The sequence below is a fragment of the Ictalurus furcatus genome, chromosome 2, assembly GCF_023375685.1.
Source record: "Ictalurus furcatus strain D&B chromosome 2, Billie_1.0, whole genome shotgun sequence".
NCBI classification, from domain to species: Eukaryota; Metazoa; Chordata; class Actinopteri; order Siluriformes; family Ictaluridae; genus Ictalurus; species Ictalurus furcatus.
Window position 1 is genome coordinate 19,810,629 of NC_071256.1, and position 20,983 is coordinate 19,831,611.

The 20,983-nt window shown below is 41.4% G+C and overlaps 1 protein-coding gene across 1 annotated transcript in view; it reads left to right on the forward strand.

The window, feature by feature from the left end:
- The window catches only part of LOC128624630 (ephrin type-A receptor 7-like), a 122,514-nt gene that overhangs the window by 25,212 nt on the left and 76,319 nt on the right, over positions 1–20,983 (forward strand). The window contains exons 2-3 of the mRNA XM_053652325.1: positions 6,376–6,440; positions 11,034–11,709. Coding sequence (XP_053508300.1) covers positions 6,376–6,440; positions 11,034–11,709 — 741 coding nt within the window. The remainder of the gene's footprint in view (positions 1–6,375; positions 6,441–11,033; positions 11,710–20,983) is intronic.

Genomic DNA, 20,983 nt, shown 5'->3' on the forward strand with positions numbered 1-20,983 from the left:
AGGGGTTATAGGATTCTACTACGACGAGGGCGTTTCTATCCCCAACATGCGTAGTGTCAATCCTATCAACACTGAGCAAGATAAAGCTGGATCTCGAGTCCACACGTGGCCGAGGTCACATCTGTATGCTGCTCCCCCCATCGCTCTGCTCCCACAAGCTCTAGTGAGAGTTCGCCAAGACAGTCTGCTAGTAGCACCCTTTTGGCAGCTCGAACATGGCTGAGAGATAATATCCCTGCAAGATGGCACTCCTTGGGAGATTCCCGTCCGCAGGGATCCACTGTAGACCCAGTAAACTGCGCAATAGCTACAGTTCTGGAGCTCCTACAAGAACATTTCTCAGCGGGGTGGGCTCCTTCTACAATCAGGGTTATGTGGCCGCCATTTCAGCCAGCCACGCCCTTGTTGATGGAGCCTCTGTGAGGCAACATCCTCTAACTTCGAGGTTCATGCGTGGTGTCAGATGGCTGAGGCCCATCTGCAGGCCGCACATACCTTCCTGGGACCTTCTGTGGTCCTGGAAGGTCTGTCGGCTGCCCCATTCGAGCCCCTAGAGTGGATCCCATCCACAAGGAAATCGTATGCACTCACGTGTCAGCTTTTTGTGTTGTGGTGTGAGGAACGTCAGCTAGACCTAGTGAACTGCACAATAGCTACAGTCCTGGAGTTCTAATGGAACGTTTCTCAGCGGGCTGGGCTCCTTCTACAGTCAGGGTTACTTGGCCGCCGTTTCGGCCAGCCATGCCCCTGTTGATGGAGCCTGTGTGGGGCAACATCCTCTGACTTCGAGGTTCATGCATGGTGTCAGACGGCTGAGGCCCATCTGCAGGCCATGCATACCTTCCTGGGACCTTGCTGTGGTCTTGGAAGGTCTGTCAGGGGCCCCATTTGAGCCCTTAGAGTCAGCCTCTGAGAAGCTTCTGACTCTAAAGTTAGCTCTTTTACTGGCCCTGACATCTCTCAAGCGAGTGGGAGGGCTACAAGCTCTCTCTTTTGCCCCTCCCTGCCTTGACTTTACCCCTGCATAAGCCAAGTCCTTCCTGTATCCTAGGCCGGATTATATTCCTAAAGTGCCTACATCGGCTGCCCACCCTGTGGTGTTGCAGGCTTTCTGCCCTCCTCTGTTCCTCACACTGGAACAAGAGAGGATGCACCTGCTGTGTCCAGTAAGGGCTCTCTGTACTTACGTCCACTGCTCCGGCCAGTGGTGTAAGTCGGAGCAGCTACTAGTCTGCTTTGGCAGCGAAACGAAAAGTGATGCTGTGTCAAAGCAGCGCATCTCTACTTGGATAGTGGAAGCAATCTCTAGGGCTTACGACACGCGGTCTTGCCACGCCTCTGGGCATAAGAGCTCATTCCACTAGGGCGGTCGCCTCCTCGAAGGCTTTGTCCAAAGGGGTATCCTTGCAGGATGTGTGTGCGGATGCAGGGTGGTCTACGCCTCACACAGTCATTCGTTATTACAGCCTGGATATTCATTCCACCCCGGGCTCGAGTGTCTTGCAGTGACCCTCGGGCTTGGGTATTTTTGAACAGGCCGTACCCTCGGTATGACGGAGTGGGTATTCCCGTTCCCATACTGTTATGCTAAATGCAACGTCGAAGTTCCCTTTGAAAGGGAACGTCAGGGTTACGCATGTGACCCCGTTCCCTGAGAAGGGAACGAGACGTTACATAGCACTGTCATACCGGGGCAGGCCTGTGAATTGCGTCTTCGCTTCAGATAATAGAGGCTGGCGGCGTGGTTCACAGGTGCCATATATATATCATGCGACGTGCTTAATTGCCACGTCACCTGATCATGGCAGGCCTATAAGTAGAGGCATGATTTTACGCAAGCTTCGGATACCGGTCACGTGCACAAGGCGTTCCCATACTGTTATGCTAAATGCAACGTCTCGTTCCCTTCTCAGGGAACAGGGTTACATGCGTAACTCCGACGTTTTTAACCTGATCTGAACAAAGCTGAGAGAGAGAGAGAGAGCGGCTACAAGCTGAACATTACAAAAAAGCTGTTCAGAGGATGTAAAAGTTTTGGAGGTGTTTATAAAGGTTAAGAGCAGACATGAAAGTTCTTAGACAATATTTATGTCAACATTTTTGTCATTGTTTTTTTTTTTTATACTTTTTTAAATATATCTTAACATACACTTTTAATACATTTATGTTAAAGAAACATCTGTGAAACCAAAACAAGCTAAATGTCCTGTTGATCTACATGACGTCTTAAACGTGGCTGAAACGGGACGTAAACATTTGCACTCAGCTCTAATTGGGGCTGCTTTCATCAGTATTTTAGTAAATTTGTATGTAAATGTTTTCGTGGCCAAAACCAAACTAAAGATTCTTGCCGGATTTACTCAAGTGTCTGATTTTTTTTTTTTGAATGCAAATCAGCTGTAATTTAGCACTTTGCTTGAAAGCACGAAAGTACCTTCATGTCACATTTAGCCACGCCCACAAAATTCCATAATAGAAAATGGCGGGGGAAATAAAGCTCATCCTAAGTGTGGTGTGTGCTAAATGTTCCAGTGATGGTGTGTCCGCTACAATACTCACTCACACACAATAACTCTTACTGCTCTTATAGGGTGCCATTACTTTTGTCCTAATTGAATGGCTAGGGTTATTTCTTGTAATGTATGGATTTGATTTGGAATAACTTCCCTTCACATGGTTAAGATTAAATTGGCGTTAAGGGAAGTAAATAAGTGTTTTAAAGTCGACAGAGTAATCCGTATATAAAATCACACTAACTCAACACTTGGAATCATAAGCTGTAGGTACATTTCTGCAAAGCCCGGAGTGTAACATGAGATACGAACATTTTTCCATGTTTTTTTTTCTGTTTCTTCCGTGAGCTGTGTGTTTGTACCATGAACTTATTTTTATTTAAACCGGAGTGTAATAACGAGATGAAAATGTCGATAGAAGACTTTTTAACCAGCGAACAACAATAGAGGTAGAATGGATCTACATTAGTTATTGTTGTGGAGCGGAGTGTCTTACGCTTCACCTTTACAGAGAACAGGAGGTGAAACGAATTCGTTTGCAGCTATGAATGTCACCAAGTGGCATTTACGCCCAGAGAAAGCAAACATTAAAAAGGGCAGCTGAGACTTCCGGTGGAGCGAGACGTCCCACTGAGCGGTGGATCAGGTGCGCTGGTATGGCACATGCCACGCTGTGTGTGTGTGTGTGTGTGTGTGTGTGTGTGTGTGTGTGTGTGTGTGTGTGTGTGTAATATTTGGCTATGAGCATCTCAGAGGAGAGAAAGCATTCTTTAGACCCCATTACTGAAGCTGAAAGTTTAATGAGGCCGTAAAAAGGCTGAACAGGGTTCCGAGTTAATGTGCTCTGCTGTTCTGTTGGCGCTAAAAGCCACTGTGGAATCGCTCGCACACACAAACACACACACACACAGCTCATCTGTCTTTCAGTTGTATGGTTATTAGAGGGATAATGCTTGGCCTATGTGCATCCAGTGAGACCCTGGTTTGTGATTGGCCGAGCCTCGGTGTGTGTGTGAGTGTGTATAGTGTATGTGTGTGTGCTCGGAGAAAAAGCGCCCGGAGGAAGCTGTGAGGACTTTGTTCCAGCACGTGGCTAATCCGTCCTGTTGAATTTTCCTCTGTTATTTATAACTCTTTCACTGTTCTCCTCCTCGCTGTACTTGTTCACGCTGTTCTCCTCCTCGCTGTACTCCCCCTCGCTGTTCTCCTCCTCACTGTTATCCTCCTCGCTGTTCTTCCCCTTGCTGTTCTCCTCCTCCTACTCCTCCTCGCTGTACTCCCCCTCGCTGTTCTCCTCCTCGCTGTACTCCTCCTCCTACTCCCCCTCGCTGTTCTCCCCCTCGCTGTTCTCCCCCTCGCTGTTCTCCTCCTTGCTGTACTCGTTCACGCTGTACTCCTCCTCGCTGTACTCATCCTCGCTGTACTCCTCCTTGCTGTTCTCCTCCTTGCTGTTCTTCCCCTCGCTGTTCTCCTCCTCCTACTCCTCCTCGCTGTACTCCCCCTCGCTGTTCTCCCCCTCGCTGTTCTCCCCCTCGCTGTACTCCCCCTCTCTGTACTCCCCATCTCTGTACTCCACCTCACTGTTCTCGTTCACGCTGTACTCCTCCTCGCTGTACTCCTCCTTGCTGTACTCGTTCACGCTGTTCTCCTCCTTGCTGTTCTCCTCCTTGCTGTTCTTCCCCTCGCTGTTCTCCTCCTCCTACTCCTCCTCGCTGTTCTCCTCCTCCTACTCCTCCTCGCTGTTCTCCCCCTTGCTGTTCTCCCCCTTGCTGTTCTCCCCCTCACTGTACTCCTCGCTGTACTCGTTCACGCTGTTCTCCTCCTCGCTGTTCTCCTCGCTGTTCTCCTCCTCGCTGTTCTCCTCGCTGTTCTCCTCCTCGCTGTACTCGTTCACGCTGTTCTCCCCCTCGCTGTACTCGTTCACGCTATTCTCCTCCTTGCTGTTCTCCCCCTTGCTGTTCTCCTCCTCCTACTCCACCTCACTGTACTCCTCCTCCTACTCCTCCTCGCTGTTCTCCCCCTCGCTGTACTCCTCCTCGCTGTACTCGTTCACGCTGTTCTCCCCCTCGCTGTTCTCGTTCTCGCTGTACTCGTTATCGTTGTACTTACTGTACTTGTTCTCACTGTTCACGTTGTTCTCGCTCTTGCTGCACTCGTTCTCGCTGTGCTCTTTGTTCTTGCTGTCCTCACTATCATATTTCTTATTTTCTTTCCCTCATACATTCCTCGCTGTTCTCATCCTTGCTGCAGTAATCCTCGCTTTTCATTCTTTTCCACAAACTTAAAAAGATTTTGCTGTATGTCTGTGCTAAAGTTATCGCTCTCTCTCTCTCTGTCTGTCTCAGTCTCTTTCATTTTTCATTCATTCTTCATTGATCTCTTTTTGTTCTTCTTGCTCCCTCTCTCATTCATTCATTCTTCATTCATTCTTCATTCATTTCTCTCTCTCTCTCGCTCTCTTTCCCTCTCTTGGGTGAAGATGCGGTAATCACAGGAGGTGGTGAGACAGCTGAGAGCTGAGTGTTTATCAGCGTGTTCTCAGACAGGAAAAAGAAAAAATCAGCAGCTGTGTCAGTGAGGAAGCGGATCTGCTTCATGTCGTCATAATGGCGTCTGAAAGCTCGACCTCAGAACATCGCACATTACCTTTTCATTACTGTACGATGAATAATTTGTGTTGCTGCATCATCTCAGCTAAATAAAAAGATCAGGTTTAGTGTCACTGCGGTGCAGTTCACACAGAGTGGCATTTTCACATTACTGCTATGGTTTTTATAATCTTTCATTATAACACCAAAAATAAAATTCAACTCTCCAGTGACCAAAGTCTTACAAGAGATGAGTCTGATTTGTGAAACTGTCAGTTGTTGAGTTTAAAACAATAGTTTTATTTATTTTAAGAGATTTAAACTGTAATAAAGAATGTTAAACTGTAATGAACAGAATTAAACTGTAACAAAGAATATTGAACTGTAATAAACTGCAGATAACTGTAATAAATGTGATTTGAAACATAATTAATAGCTATAATAAACTGCATTAAACTGTAATTAATGCTGACAGTAATCAACTATGATGAACAATGAATTAAATTGTAATTAATAGTACCGTGTTACTGAAGTAAGAAATTGCAGCTTATAAAATCCTCCACTGTTGTTATTCAATTTATAAGCTTTCACTCTAAAACTGGTGGGATCATGGTCTGGTTCTTTAAAAGATTTTCTTGTTCCTAAGCTCCGGTTCTAGCTCTGGTTCCAGTTCTGTGTTAGTGTGTCTGTGAGAAACATGATGGTAAACCCGGGCTCTGGTCAAGTTTGTCAAGTGGCTCAGGGAGTTTTCCAACATACTTATGTGTTCTGTCCATGGTGTGTGTGTGTGTGTGTGTGTGTGTGTGTGTGTGTGTGTGTGTGTGTTTCTGAATAATCCTGACACGCTTGAAGGACACTCTTGTCCTGTATTACTGCTGCTGACGTGCTTACACCTTGACCATGTTTGTGACATGGCTGAAGGCGTGAGCGGCCTCGGCACCAGCGTGTGCTCCCAGTGAGCTGAATGTTAAATTAGCGCTCACTTGTTTCAGACGCATCCACTTCATGAACACACTCTTTACGTAGCTGAACACCTTGTCTCGCTCTCTCTTGCTTTCTCCAAGTCTCAATGAAACATCTGTCATGACTCCGGGTTTTTCACCGAGCGTCTGGGTAACATAAAGAGAACGAATTCGAATCGTTTGATTCATGAGTTTCTCAGCTTGTATCATGGCAGAAAAATGAGATGGGAGCAAACTCATAGAAATAATCCTTCTTTTTTTTTTCCTACTCATCACTGATTAAAACGTATTCTACATGTTTGTCTTTTTCAGTGGTGTTGCTGAATTCGAAAGAATCCCAGGCAGAACTGGGCTGGACGTCTTATCCTGCGAATGGAGTAAGTCCTTCTTCATCGTTTGTCTTTGCGAAGCTACAAATGTAATGTTAGCTGTTTATATATTAAACGATGGACCCCAGACCCTGAAATCTTTTAAAATAACACTTTCGCACTGTCCATTCATTAACTTTATTAGAAATATTAGTGTTTCACAAGAAAAGCCTACTTGGCATTGAATAAACAACAATGAACTCAAGTGAGCAGTTAACTGTAATTAATTGCATTTAACAATAATTAACTATAATAAACTGCATTCAACTCTAATGATCTGTAAAACACTACTACACTGTAATAAACTGGAATTAACTATAGTTAACAATAATTTATAACTAAAACAACATTCAGCTGTAATAAACTGTAAAAAAAACTAGCTGCATTTAAAAAAATACAAAGATAAAGAATAAAACAAACAATATGGGTTAAGACAGAAAATCAGTAAGTTTAAAAAAGTACAAATATATAAAATTTGTGAAGACTGTGAAGATGGAGATATTAGTACAATAATTAAAAGAATAATCTTTATGGAACAATTTACAATTAACATTAATGATCTACTCGATAGATTAGAATAGAGTTCGTAGAGGGAGGATTTTAATCTGGTAATCTAAGTGATTTAGCTTGACCTGTCATTAGCGAAACTTTAATCGATACACACCCACAGATCACCATTTACAGTAAACAGTTCTTTTCCACGTCTGCATTTGGAAATTTAATATATTGCGGTGTGAGCGATATGAATGAATGCAAGATGTTATTTGACGTGTAGTTGATTGGGAAATGCCAGACTTGTCTTTAATGAAACTTTGCGTAGAATGGACTTCTGTGTTTACTAGTTTCAGTTTTGAAAAACACGTCCAGCGAATGAAAACGTACAATTCAGTTCAATGCAATTTTATTTATATAGCATGTTTTACAATGGTCATTCTCTCAAAGCAGCTTTACAGAAAATATAAACACAAGATACAGATTTTAAGTGTGTGTATTTATCCATAATGAGCAAAGAAAAACATATGAAATAAGGAAGAAACCTTGAGAGGAACCAGACTCAGAAGGGAACCCATCCTTATCTGGGTAACAACGGATAGGGTAAAATTAAAAGAAAGTTCATTATAGTTTTTATATGAAGTCTTTTTTGAACTATTCCACTGTTCACTAAGGGAGACCTGAGTGCAAAATTGTATGTGGTAATTGGAGTCCCAAGGCCATAGAAGCAACCATAGTTCCAGCACCACAGCGAGAATGTCCATGTGAAATTGAGATCCAAAACTATTTCATGGTACTTCAAGTGGTACCATTCTCAACAATCTCCAGGCTGTAGCCTCCAGTTCACTAGGGCATCAGGATGGATCAAGCAGGTCCGGAGAGCAGAAAGGGTTAGGATCACTCTCCATAAAATCATGTGTGGCTCGACAGAAGGAGAGGGGGAGAAGGAGGTAAAGAGAGGGAGCGATTATTAGGTATGCTTTCTATCCCATGATGGATAAGGATATGTGTACTTTTGCGTAATAGAAAGTCTATTCATGGTAAGCTTGAGTAAACAAATACATTTTCAGCCTAGACTTGATTGTCTAGGATTGTCTTGGGGCACAGAGCTTGTGTCCCAAACACTAATTGGAAGGCTCTTCCATAACTGTGGGGCTTTGTAAGAAGCCCCTGCTGTAGCCTTCACTCTTCGAGGTACCAACAAATAGCCTGCACCTTTTGATCTAAGTAGGCGTGGCAGATCATAGAATACCAAAAGTTTGCTCAGGTACTGTGGTGCAAGACTGATTAGTGCTTTATAAGTCAGTAATTTTTATAATTTTGATAAAATATTTTTAATGATTTTATAATCACTGCGAAATTTTACTGGGAGCCAATGCAGTGTGGATAACATAGGGGTTATGTGGTAATACTTTCTGCTTCTAAAGAGAAATGTACCAACATGTTTCAGAGTAAACAGCCTCAGCTCAGGATAAAACAAGCTCCAGGGTGGAGGAACACCTTCAGAATCATAAATCAACTGATTAAACTCACCTGAACTGAGTGTTAGAGCAAATTCTGCAGTGAATCTGTGCTAGAACCCACTAGAACATCTGTTTGAGGTCAGTTTTCAGGACCAATCTGAAATTTTCATTGTTCCCGGTTTAAAAGTAAGCAGTGTGTGGAACAGCAGCTCCCAGAGATGGCTGGATTAACACGTCCCCGTCCTCATGGCCTGCAGCAATGTCATATTTTCACACTAAAGTGTCTTATTATGTTTTTTTTTTTTCTGAGAAATGCGAAGAAGGATGTGCGGCTCGCTTCAGGCTCACAGTCAGGAATTAGTACAGCTTTCTCCTGCTGAGCAAACACAAAACACAGGGCTCTACAGTGCGACCATTTAAAAGAAGTACTTTGTGCGACTGGAAAAATATTTAGTCGCACCGGTGCGAGTGACCTGTTCGGAGTTGTATAATATATAATTGGAATAAAAACTACAGTCCAAAATGCATCTACACCGCGCAACAGTTACTTTCACACTGCTTTCCATCATCTCGGTTGACCGAACAAGTGTGGAAATACTGTAAAGAAGCCATTATAATGACAAGAGTAACACTGTACATCATCTGCTTCTCTCAAATTGCCGATCTCACAAACCGCCATCTTTTATTGATCCCGCAAATGACCTGAACCTGCGACTGTGACCTGCTCGTGTAGCCATAGCGGCGTCGGGCAGAGTAAATTAATAATAATGCTAACGCTACAAGGTGGAGTTTAATTCAAACTTTATTAAATAATTCCTCACCAATCATATTCAAGAGTAGCAACTGTTCTGTCTGTAAACATACAGTACACTGCCGCTCTCCTTCACTCTCTTCGGCACTCTAATACACAGCGCATTCACTTCATTTAAACTCACGGATGCCAGATATTACTAGAAAAGTCAACTCCAGTTTTCATGTTTTGATTTAATCACCCCAAAACGCAATATTATCAGCAGACATGGCAACACTGTACTGGGAGGAACCGATCTAAAACTGATAAACAAAAAAAAAAATGAAAAGACAGAAAATGTGCTTAGTTATAAATAAATCATTTAATATAAAAAAATGTGATATTATAATAACTTCATAAAATATAAATAAAATGAGAAATGAAATTTAATATCAATTTGACATTAAGTTTAGTTCGCTATTAGCCTTCTTTTTCCTAATATGGATCATGTTTGTGTTAGTCTACTTTTAATTAGGACTCTTTATTGTTTAAGATATGTAAAAATAAATATTGTATGCTTGTTTTATTTAACCAATAGTATTTGTGTCATTTGTGTCTGTTATTTTAATTCACTTAACAGTGACCATGAGCAGAGAGCTTACATTTAACTGTTCATGACTGACCTCCTGATTAAAGCTTAAACAAAAAAAAAAAGATTGGTATCTGGATCGGTTTCAGTCGATAAAGATGACAATAAATCGGTATCGGCTGTAAAAATCCTGATCGGAGCATCTCTAATGATCACCATTAAACTGAAGTGCTTTGCATCTGGCGGATAAATGAACTCACCCAATCATATCCTATATGAGATTATTCAGATATATACACAATATACGCAGAGCAGGTCGAGAACTGGCTTTGGAGAATTTGAAAAATGTTTAATAGTTTAGCTTTAAGTATATTTAAGAGGAGCAGACTGCAAACACTGAACATTGAGGTTTATTGTATTTGTTTACAAGGTGGAACAGGTTAACGGTTGTTTTTTGCATACAGTCTATAAAATTAACTGAAAATATTACATTTAGTTTATCAGAAGGTAAATTAATTTGTCATGGCTCACACTACGTTCCTAAATTCTGTCATAATTGATAAGCTCAAGTTTTCTCATGCCTACTTGTGTGTTATATTGTAGCACATTAACGCTACCATCTCTTTTTATATATATATATATATATATATATATATATATATATATATATATATATATATAAAAACTAAACAAAATTTTAAAAAAGCTAAATTTCAACTGCTCCTAAATTTTTGGCTGTGCTAATAATAATAAAAAAATTACTGTGGATCCCTGAAGCACGATTTCAGATAACAAATTCAGCCTCATTGCAATATTCTTAATAAAAATATCGCTATTTATTCTCCGCAAACGCAAATGGGATTGAACTGAATGTGTATTTTAACACGGATTTTTAAAAAAATCATCAGAAAAAGACATGAAACTCGGATAAAAATGCAGATAAAATGTAAAAATGTAAAAACGCAGTTTCTTGAACATAAACGAACAAAATCACTAAAAGAAAAAGAAAAAATGACTTCAAAAGGGCTCAAGAAAATTATTACCAGATGCTAAAAATATATTTTTTTTAAGCTGCATTGAAGAAAAATAAGAGAAACAAAAATAAGCAAGAAATTGAATAACATTACAAAATCCAGATTAATATAAGGAATGCAAAATAATATCCAGGTTTAAAAATGTTCCAGAAAGCAGCATCACCACTCACAAAAACATATAAATACACAAACAGCCCAAAAATCAGTGAAATTCTGAAACAAACAAATATAAAAACAAACAAACTTTAATTAAAAAATTAACTGTCTGTGTGTGTGTCTGTTGTGTGTACGCAGTGGGAGGAGATCAGCGGCGTGGACGAGAAGTACAAACCGATCCGCACGTACCAGGTGTGTAACGTGATGGAGCCGAACCAGAACAACTGGCTGCGGACGGGGTGGATCGGGCGGCGTGGAGGTCAGCGCATCTTTGTGGAGCTGCAGTTCACGCTGCGTGACTGTAACAGCATTCCAGGCGTAGCGGGTAGCTGCAAGGAGACCTTCAACCTACTGTATGCCGAGTGGGACCGGCCGCTGGGGGGCCACGATGATGACGAGGCACGCTACAGTAAAGTGGACACCATTGCCGCTGATGAGAGCTTCACGCAGGGTGACCTGGGCGAGAGGAAGATGAAGCTGAACACTGAGGTGCGCGAGATCGGCCCGCTGACGCGCCGCGGTTTTCACCTGGCCTTCCAGGACGTGGGTGCGTGCGTGGCCATCGTCTCTGTGCGTGTTTATTACAAACGCTGCCGCGCCGCCGTGCAGAACCTCGCCGTCTTCCCCGACACAGTGGCCGAGGCCGCATTCGCCACGCTCGTGGAGGTCCGGGGCGTCTGCGTCAACAACTCGGAGCCAGACGCCACCGACTCGCCTCCCAGGATGCACTGCAGTGCCGAGGGGGAGTGGCTCGTGCCCATCGGGAGGTGCAGCTGCAGCGCCGGCTATGAGGAGGGACACAGCAGCTGTGAAGGTAGGAACTGTTTAGGAACTTCTCAGATCTAATTACTGTGCTCTTTGGGATGTTGGTCAACTTTCAGTGGGTTGTTTTAAAAAAAAAAAAAAACAAAACAAAAAAAACAATACTTTTGCTGTTAAAGCACTAGAAACCTTTTCCAAATTTGTTGTGTTTGCATGTAGTGCCACATGGAGAGAATTGTGTTGAACAAAGAAACCACCTTGGACTGACAGGAGAAGAATGCTGTAAAATAGAAAGCATCAGTTTTATTGTTTCATGTTGCATGAGGTGACTGAAGTGGACTCTTCGAGTTGTGGCTGGATTTTAAGTCTTCAAACAAGCAAACTACATTCAGGCCCGAGGTATCTAGGATTAATTAAAACTACCAACATCAGGGATGTATGTGTGTGTTTAATATTTATGGAAAGAGTCTCCAGCATCAGAGGTAAAACTGTAACTTTGTAAGCTATAAGTTTTCCGACGTCTTTAGGACCGAGGAGTTTAGGCTTATTCACGAACATGAGGAGCTGCGTTTGTTTCTGTCCTATTAATCTTGAGAGAATAAAGAGAGGCTGAGGAGGGAACGACTGTTTATAGCTGCTGTAACGTAATTGGGAAGAGGAACTAACTTGATAAAGCATGGTGTGTCATTCTTTATTGTAAAAAGAAAATATTGTTGGCAACTTGCTATGGTATAAGAGGAATAAAATACACTTTTTTTTTAAGAGACAGATTTTTTTTCTTCTAAAAACTATTCTTTTCAGTTTTTTTTTCTACTGGTGCTGAAAGACTTGATCGCTTCCTGAACGCTGGTCTCCAGGTCTAAATACTAGAACTCAATTCTGAATGTTTGCTTTTCGTGCCAGTCTTTATTATTTAGCTTATTTGGTATATTATTTGGAAAAAAAATCCCCATATATTATTAAAGTGTTTGTTACTAATGGTGTATTAATGCATTAAACATGATCAGTGAAGGGAACTTTAACTTAAAACATTCAAATCTATGCAGTGGGTAAAGTGAAAGAAAAAAAAGAACCCTGAAGATGTTAAGAGAATGGCGAGAAATAGAATATTTTGCTTTAAATGAAACAGGTGGAGCGTTTAAAAATAAAAATAAATAAATAAATAAAAATGTTGTGATGTTATAGAAGTGACTTACATAATCTGTTTTCCTCTGACCTGGTTTTGTGTGAAAAGGAAAAGCGCAGGGCCGCAGACGTGCAATCAGTGCTCGTTTGTCCCGGATTTATGAAATGGGTCGTGTTTGGTTTAGTAAATAGTCGACACATTTGAAGATTATGTAGTTGTATGATATGTTCCTGAATCCAACCTTTTCATAAATGACGCCTCATCGATGACTCATCACGTTATTCAGTCATAGTTACGTCATCTCCAGTTATCTCCAAAAAAAAAAAAAAAAGGCGTCCTGTGGTTGTGACCTGATTTGATGGAAAAAGGAAGCGAAAGGCGGTGAGCCGAAGAGGAAGTAACGGAGTGGGAAGGAGCCGAGCCGAGCCGGTTCAAAATTCATTTTTACAGCCTTCATTTTTTTTTAAACCTTCAGCAGTGTAGACTAATGAACCCGGGTCTGCTTTTACATTTGTGGGTACGTCATCGAACACATTTCACAAACATTCATCAAAATCCTGCAGTTATACAGCAATAGAGGAGTCAGGCTGCAACAGATGCACATAATCTAGATTGTGTAATCAGATCACGTGTGTTTTTAAATGTATTCCAGACTAATTATATCCTTTACTCTCATTTTTACTTAATAACCTTCTTATTTTTTTACAATAATGGCTATTGTGTTTCTTGCTAATTTACTGAATGCTAATAAATATTCCTTGCATTTACCATTTTGAGCATGTGTGCTGTGACTGTCAGGGAAAATGATATTTGGGCAAATATAAAGATGCTTGTCATGTCGCGGAAAATAGAAAATGTTGATAACTTCTGGTTTCTAGGTGTAAATACTGGAACTTGCTTCAGCCTCAGTTCTGAATGTGGAAACATGTTCATCGGTTTATTATTTAAAAATAATAATAATAATAATAGTAATACAATAAAATAAATACTATTAATGTTATGTTATTTCTCAGAGATGACAGTCCCAAAATCTCACACTAACATGCCTGAATTGGGAAGGTTTAAGAACAAAGGTGTTCATTCATTCCTTTATGTTCAGCAAGCACTTTATCCCGGTCCAGATTGAGGTGGATCCGGAATCTATCCCGAGAACACTGCGCGTGAGGTGGGAATACACACTGGATATGATGCCGGTCCATCTCAAGGCATGACGTACACTAAGGGTGTAAAGAAATGATACTATATGCATCTGTGTTCAGAAGTAAACCTGAAGTGGGTGTGGCCTAAACTGGAATTTTGAAAAAAAAAATGATATAATACTCTGCTCTTGAAAACACTGGAGAACACTGGAGAATACATGTATTAGGCATGTATTCAGTTTCATTTCTAATACACACACAGTCACGCACTCATTCACACCTAGAGTCGCTAATTCACCTACCAGGATGTTTCAATGAGGTGGGAAGAAACCGTAGAGCCCAGAAAAAATCAATATAGATACATAAAGAATGTGTGAAGGACCAGGAACATGTGATACATGAAGAATGTATCCGTGGATCCCTCTGACATCGGCAACTACCGTCCGGTATCACTTCTCTGTTTTCTTTCTAAAATCCTTGAACGCACTGTCTACAATCAAGTGTCTCTCCACTTCTCACAGAACAACCTCGAAAATCCTAACCAGTCTGGCTTCAAAGTGGCACATTCCACAGAGACTGCCCTTTTGGCTGTCACTGAGAAGCTACATGCTGCTAGATCAGATCTGTCATCAGTCCTCATCCTCCTCGACCTTGCAGCAGCGTTTGACACAGTCAACCACATGACTCTCCTGTCCACCCTCACCAGTCTCGGAATTCATGGTGCAGCACGGCAGTGGTTTGCTTCCTACCTGGAAGGTCGCTCGTACGAGGTCTCTCAAGGCATTTGGTCCTCTTCTGTTCTCCCTCTGTACTCGATCTCTTGGTGAGGTCATATCCTCACATGGGTTCTCTTTCCACTGCTATGCGGATGACACTCAACTCATCCTCTCCTTCCCTCCCTCAGATCCTCTTGTTTCTGCTTAAATCTCAGCATGTCTGGCAGACATGTCATCAGCTGACCCTTAATCCAGCAAAACTGAACTGCTGTTCATCCCAGCTGATTCATCACCATGTCAGGATCTTGTGATCTCCCTGGAAAACTCTCTGATCCCACCTTCAGTTACTTCATGCAATCTTGGGGTGACCATGGACAATCAACTGTCCTTTTCCTCTCACATTGCTGATCTGACACACTCATGCCAATTTATCCTTTACAACATCAGAAGGATTTGTCCATTTCTATCCAACAGGCCATTCGTGTGCTGGTTCAGTCTCTTGTCATTTTGAGACTGGTCTACTGCAACTCACTCTTGGCAGGTCTTCCGCTGAGCGCCATCCGACCTCTGCAACTGATCCAGAAAGCAGCTGCTCGACTTGTTTTCAACCTTCCCAAGTTCTCCCACACAACCCCATTGCTACGCTCTCTCCACTGGCTTCCTGTAGCTGCCCGCATTAGATTTAAAACTCCGGTACTTGCCTACAAAGCCAAAAATGGACCACCACCCACTTACCTCAAATCACTTATTACACCCCGCACTGCCCCTCACTCCCTCCGAAACTCTAGCACTGCTAGACTGGTGCCACCGTCTCTCAGGGTACAAGGAAAGCATGCATCAAGACTCTGCTCTGTTCTGGCACCTAGGTGGTGGGATGAACTTCCCCTAAATGTCCGAACAGCTGAATCACTGGCGGTCTTCAAATGACGTCGAAAGACTGACCTCTTCCTAAAGTGCTTAAATTAGCATGTTTCATTAAAAAAAAGAAAACAGTTTTCTTAATATCTTACCTCCTAACAGGGTTTTAAGACTGATGGTATTCTTGGTCCGTGACTTACTGAACCAGTATCAGGATGTATTTATTGATCGAGACTTCAAAGCACTTCTGTAAGTCACTCTGGATAGGGGCATCTGCCAAATGCCATAAATGTAAATTAAATCCTGTTGAAATGTTTATTATAAGGATTATTCTGTCTGTGATGGAGTTGATTTGCCTGAACAGATATGACGACAGACTGCAGAGCAGAATTGCACGGCTAGGTTGCATCATGAGTGTGTGACTTGCTCATTTAGTGTTGGAGTGTGTGTTTTTCTGTGTGTGCACGTGTATTAATATACAGCAGACAGCACAGGCAGGCTGCCCATGACCATATGAAGACTGCTCAACAGTAGGAGTGTGTCTTTTTGTGTTTCGATGCATGACTGGATTTATAGCCATCTTCAATTCAGATGTGAATTTTCAGTCGCTGTGGTGAAGAATGGAGTTAGGATGGTGTGTACAAGTGTGAGCTTCTTGTAAAATCCCACAATGATTATCAAAAATCAGCATCAGATTCTGCCACATGCAAAGTGCCCACATCTCCCACACTGCATTGCACATTATGAGCTGCGAAATATGTCGGCATTCACACACACTGGGCTCATGTCACTGTGACGCATCAGTGTAGGACGAGTGTCATTCCTGGATCAGTGGCTGGATGTGTGAAATAGAAAAACGATCATTAGAGTAAATGACTATGACGGTGGAGATCATAATAACGTCAATCATTTTCTCTTTTTAAACAAGCTGAAACCAAAATGGAAGGATTGTGCTTGAATCACTTCTTTGTCTGTAATCTTCCTTTGTAGTGCTTCGACTTTTTCCCACCTCAAAATGGCCTCTGATCAGCTTGTCTCACCATCAGAACCCTTAAAAGTGACTCCATGACCCTTTCTCCAGGATGTGGTGTTCTAGGCGGTGGGATTTGGTGTCCATAATCATGAGAAAAAAGAGCGACTGGACTACCATTTGTGTAATGAGGCCACTAGTGTCTGATCTTCTCTGCAAGCTGCAGGATTTCATTAAAGTTATTTAGGTGTTGCACCTGATTCCACCTTGACCTTTAATCGACTATAAGGTGTTTCTCCTGTGATTGGTTGGAACAAAAATATGCAGCCCCACCTGCCCTTTGTGGATAAGATTGCTCACCACTGATCTATACCTTGACCCGGCAACAGAATACACTCCATTAATCGAGAATGAAATGATGAAGTCTGATAGTGTAAAGACAATGTGATGCGTTTTTGAAATCTGATTGGCTTGTGAAAAGTTGGTGGTCCAAAACAAACATGGAGCTTTAAATGCTAGCCTGAAATCAGTCATGGAATCACTTCACTACCACTACCAGTGCTCAAGGGCATAGATGAAATGGAGGGAAACGATGAAACTTTCCTCCCAGGATTGAGGTGATATTCATTTGAGCTTTTACATGCAGATGGCAATGAAGATGGTGACTCCAAAGATATTCCTAGAGGTGTGAAACGACTTGCCATTTATTCTGCCTTTGTCCATCTCCTCTAACGTGGCTGCTGGTGGTCTTGCAGAAAATGAGCAGTCTTGACTTCATGCTTGACTGCAGGGATCGAACATCTAAGTCTGTTTGATTTAGACATCTAAATAACATCCAACATCTAAATCTGTTTGTTTTGGGGCTCTAACTTGTCACAAGCCAATCAGATTCCAGAAATGTATCATGTTATCTTTAAAATTTCAATTAATTCTTGATCAGTTGAGTGTGTTTGTTTGGTGGGTTCACTCGTGATGCAAAACATCAAGGTGTACATCTTGGGTGTCTGATATTATCCACAAAGAAACAGTATGGCTGCAGGTTTTGGTTCCAACCAATCAAGAGTCACACCTGATAGTCAATTGACGGCCACTTTAAACTGATCAGTTGGAGCAAAAACTGGTCGCTTGGAGTCCTGGATCTCTTTTTTGTTATGATAATGGACAGCAAAGTCCACCACCTTGAACACCACACCTTGGAATATGGGAGTCACTTTTAAGGGTTTTGCTGTTGAGACAACCTCAAGTTGCCATAAAAGATCTGGAGCAGAAAATGCACTACTGTCTGAGTGCAACTAGAATATCCCACTATTGCATACCATTTATTTTAATAAACATATTAGAAGTCTTTGAAATTGATGGTCCAAATAAAAACACAGAATCTCAAGAGCAAATTTGTTCCCATCAAAAATAATTTCCAAATGGCTCTTTTAAGTATATGTTTCAGCAGCCTCAGTTCTCGGAAGCGCCATCGAATTTCCACGTCTATAACGTTTCTGTTCAGAGTGTGTAATTGTACACAAGTGCTTCACCTCTTCTGACAGTGGGCAGTTCATGTCTGGAGAAATGACCGTCGCTGTCACTTAACCTCAGAAGAAGGCTCAGTGTGTGTGAATCGTTCTGTCTGCTCGTTATTAAACACTCCTCTCGTCATGCTCCTTCTCATTTTAAAGGTACGCATCAGCCGTGTGTGTGTTGACAATGTTGAGTGGTGTTTCTTACTACTGTACACAAGAACAAAAGTGTGAGATGGAGAAGTAAATAAGAGGTTTTTGGCAAGTGACTCAAAGGACAGCCTGAGCAACAGCTTAAGTTTTTCACTGATGAATAAAATGAGAGAAAGAAGGAGGTGATGATTAGGATGGATTGTGTTTTGCATTTCTCATCTGCTAAACACTTTTAATCAAAGTGAATTCTAATTGGAGCAGAATTCGGTCATAGAGCTGAGTCATTGAGGTTTTGTTTGTTAAATATAGTCATTGTTGTGTTTTGTTAAAGGGCTTTAACAGTGGCTTTCTGTTCACTTGAACCCGAGTTGGTGAGCCTAAAGGAGACATTTTTACTCCCTGACCCACCTACTAATCAAAATGCCCAACTGATCCATTCATCCAATTTGCTGATACACCCACTCACCTTCCCACCCACCAGCTGACCAATTCACTGACCCGACAACCCACTGACACACCCACCTACTTGGAAACCTTCCCAGTTTCCCACTACCCACCATTTGACTCACAGATCGATCCACCGACCGACCCAACAATTCACCTGTTTACCCACCAACACAACCACTGACCAATTACCTACCCAACGATGCAACAACTCATTGACCAAAAGACTCACTGATTCACCCACTGATTGAAGACTAATCAACCCAACTACTTACCAAACTAGCCACCACCCCAATGACTCACTGAGTCACCTAGCGACTCAATCACTAGGCACTGATACACCCATCCATCAACCTACTGACTTGCAGAGTGACTCCCCAATCCAACTACTCGTTTACTTACCATCAGACAAATCCCTGACCAACCACCTCACTGAAAGCCTGACCAACCCAACAACCTACCAACTGAGCCACTGACCAAAATGACTCAAACACCTATCCGTGAGTTACCCAACAATTTGCCAACCCACCCGCTCACCAGCAGACTCACTGACCACCTTAAGAGAAGATAGACCAACCCAAGAACTTATTAACCCACCCACAAACACACTGGGGGGAAAAACCCATACCATTTAACACACCAACCTAGCCATCCAGCCAGTGACTCAAGACTCAATGACTCGCCAACGTAACTACTGACGATAATGATTAATAACCAACCAACCTTTAACCATCACCTGGGTAACAGATGCTACATTTGTAGGAACTAAAAGATAAGAGGCGTTGCCTTTGATTTGAGGAGATTTGAATGAAATTGTATAATCATACAAAGGAAAAACAACGCATTGGAATTCGGAGCTGTCGCTGCAGGGGTGTGTGTCTGTGGATGTGTCAGTGTGCAAGACAGTAATGTGGTGTAAGAGTGTCAGGGTGAAGGTGGAGAGGTATGTGTTGCTGTCAGTCTGCATCAGCCGCCGTCTCACTGGATTATTTCTCTATTGAACACTAATGACATGAATATGCAGAAGTTCTCCTGCTCTATCGATCTGCTGTGATGCTTCACTAAACTGGAGAATTACACTGCAGAGCTGCCTTCTCTTTCTCACTCTGAGGGGTGTGTCTGTGTGTGTGTCTGTGTATGTGTCTGTAGCTTGCAGTCGAGGCCTGGCTCAGTGTGATTTATCAGTTTGCTGTGGCTATTTGCTTGACTAAATGTGTTTTAACTAAGCGGCTCGATACTATTGAACAAATCTTGAGTAGCTGCTTATAGTCAGGATTGGATACTGTGTGTGTGTGCGTGCGCGCGCGCGAGAGAGAGACTCTCTCTGCATGTTTACGACTCCCTGTTTGTGTCTATGCAGAGGCTCAGGAATGTTCTTGGTGTTAAATTGGGTTTATTATGATGGTCTCAACACCGTTGTCATGGAAACATGATTTAAAACAAAATTTCCAATTTTTGTTTCAGAACAAGAAATGTTACAATGTCAGATGTTTTAAATCATAGGCTGGTGGGACAAATTGAGAGCACATACAGTATACTGTTGTTTGTTTGTTTGTCTACATTTAATTTAGTATTTTTAATATAATTTATTCTGTTGTTTTATTCATAGTATATACAGTATGGTTACATTTATCTACTTATTTATTTAGAACTTTTAACTATTATTTGATCTATTTAAGCTTTATTTCATTTTTAAATATTATTTTTAGTCAGGTCATTGTTTCATTCTCTTTTTGTTTTATTTCATTCTTAATCGTTTGGTTATTTTATTCACTTATGTTTGTTACAATTAAAAAAATATATTATTTTACATTTTATTTTAAATTTGAGTTTATTAGTTATTTAAATGTTATGTGTATTTAAGTTTGTCGTTTCTGTTTTCTGTTGTCTGTCTCACATTTGCATAATTTGTGAAATTTGGGTTAAAATTTATCTAAATATAATACCCAACACTTCTGCAGGCTATTTAGTTCTTTATTTATTCAATCGTTAGTTAGTTAATTAGTTGATTATTGTTATACACTGATTCTTGAAAGATTGTGAACCCTTTAGAACTTTCTATACATTTGCATGAATATGACCTAAAACATCATCAGATTTTCAAACAAATTCTAAAAGTAAATAAAGAGAACCTAATTAAACAAATGAGACAGAAATATTATACTTGGTCATTTATTAATTGAGGAAAATGATCCAATATTAAATATCTGTGAGGGGCAAAAGTATGTGAACCTCTAGGATTAGCAGTTAATTTGAAGGTGCAATTAGTGTCAGGTGTATATAATATTTCTGTCTCATTTGTTTAATTGGGTTCTCTTTATTTACTTTTAGGACTTGTGTGAAAATCTGATGATGTTTTAGGTCATATTTATGCAGAAATATAGAAAATTCTACAAACTTTAAAGCACC